Raw genomic sequence first — 1,769 nt, forward strand, 5'->3', positions numbered from 1 at the left:
ATGGAAAGCATATCCAGTGGGGTCAACTTTCTCAGGCGTCGGTTTAGTTCTCAAGATATTGAAGACGACGACAAATCGACGCCTGCTTCAGTTTTTGGTGGACGTAGTCCACAACAACAGCAACAAGCACAACAGTCCTCCAACACTTCATCACATATCCAGAATGGACCTCCTAATAGTTTTTCACTGGCTGGTCTTGCTAATAAAGTCTCCAGTGCTATAAGGTCAACTTTTGAATTATACAGTTGGAATTCTCTAATAACGAAAAAATCTATATAGAAATTAAAATATCGGATTGCATTGATGCATTGGGTGGTAATATCAATCTATCACATTTCTGATGATGAGAGAAAGTAATATTTATAGACATTTATGATATTACAGATAGGATATGCAATAATATTAAGAAAAATAAAGATGTCGGTAGTGGTACCAATTAAAACTAAGTAATGGAGGAGTAGAATGAAGAAAGCAAATCCGTTTAATAAGTTTTAATTACTATTACTACTGTTATCATAGTTGCTGTTGCAACGATCCTAATATTAGAATGATTTTTTTTATTGTTTGTGTGAAGAGTGGGTAAGATTGGCTGATCCGTTCTTCAGAGATATTCTGAAATGTCCCATGTTCAGAATATATTCTTGAGGAAAAATTATCTCATTGAAGACACAACCGGGAATAAGTGCGGTTTTTTTTCATTTGTGAAAAAATGAGTGAAATTCGGTTCTTTGACAATTACTTGCATCATGCGAGTATCAAAATTTAGCCAAAGATGATGTCTGCAATTGCAGTACTGAAGGAATCGAATTTTTTCTTTTAGCGCCCCAACGTCACCATCCAAACAATCAATATCTATGTATTCACAAGTTCAAGGCATAACCAAAAATCTGATGCAAGCAGCCACCAATGCTGCATCGTATATTCAGGGACCACATAAGTGTATACTTGTTATTGATGACCGACGTATCGACTGGTGAGTTACTGCTTCCCTGATGTTTGTGTATTCACTGGTTGTTGAACCTCCAAAACTATCTACTTATTTACTACGGCTTATTCACTTTACTTATATTTACTTGATCAACTCATGCAAATGACTCGAACAATGATTCTAATAATCTTATATTTATCATATCCATATTTTCAGGGGCAAATATTTCCGCAACAATCGTACTGGTTGGCAATTACGGATTGAACAGGTATTTTATTACGCTATTAACCATATAACCAAAGAACCTAAGCAGTGACCGAAGGTTGATATCATTATTGCAACCGAGTAGATCATGCCTTCGTACCACCTACTGATTTCGGGAAAAAATTTTGTAATTTATACTCCGCAAAGTTGATAGTAACCTTTATTAGTCTTATATGATATGGTACAATATCGTATTGAAACAATAATAGGGACGAAATGAACAATACACAATAAGTATTAAAGGATATCAAATGGTCTTGTCACTCCTGCTGTTGAACTGTCGTATTGTCGTTCTTTGTCGTGGTTGAGTGTCTGACTATACTGTCTCTTTGAGTGATTGCGCGGGCTGTCTGATTGAGTAACTCACCGACCTGTCGAATTGCGAAACTGCAGGAGTTGTGGATTGAGTGACTGACTGCTTGAGCTTTTGCCTGACTGATCCTGCTTCTTATATAGCGGGATAGCTTAACAATTTTAAACACATTAGCTTAACTACCAGGCTAGAGGTTCTTTATAAGATTTCAATATTACGCATAAGTTCTCTACAACATTCCAACAATTGCATGTAAGCTTGATT

General features: G+C 36.1%; 1 protein-coding gene across 1 annotated transcript in view; it reads left to right on the forward strand.

Annotated features, from left to right (window-relative positions):
• LOAG_18219 (synapsin Ib) overlaps window positions 1-1,769 on the forward strand; it is a gene marked incomplete at its 5' end in the record, with an annotated part of 5,838 nt that continues 4,069 nt past the window's right edge. The window contains 3 exons of the mRNA XM_020450883.1: window positions 1-224; window positions 821-973; window positions 1,145-1,196. Of these exons, the coding sequence (XP_020305387.1) occupies window positions 1-224; window positions 821-973; window positions 1,145-1,196 (429 nt within the window). The remainder of the gene's footprint in view (window positions 225-820; window positions 974-1,144; window positions 1,197-1,769) is intronic.

The sequence above is a fragment of the Loa loa genome, assembly GCF_000183805.2.
Source record: "Loa loa unplaced genomic scaffold supercont3.229, whole genome shotgun sequence".
Taxonomy (NCBI): domain Eukaryota; kingdom Metazoa; phylum Nematoda; class Chromadorea; order Rhabditida; family Onchocercidae; genus Loa; species Loa loa.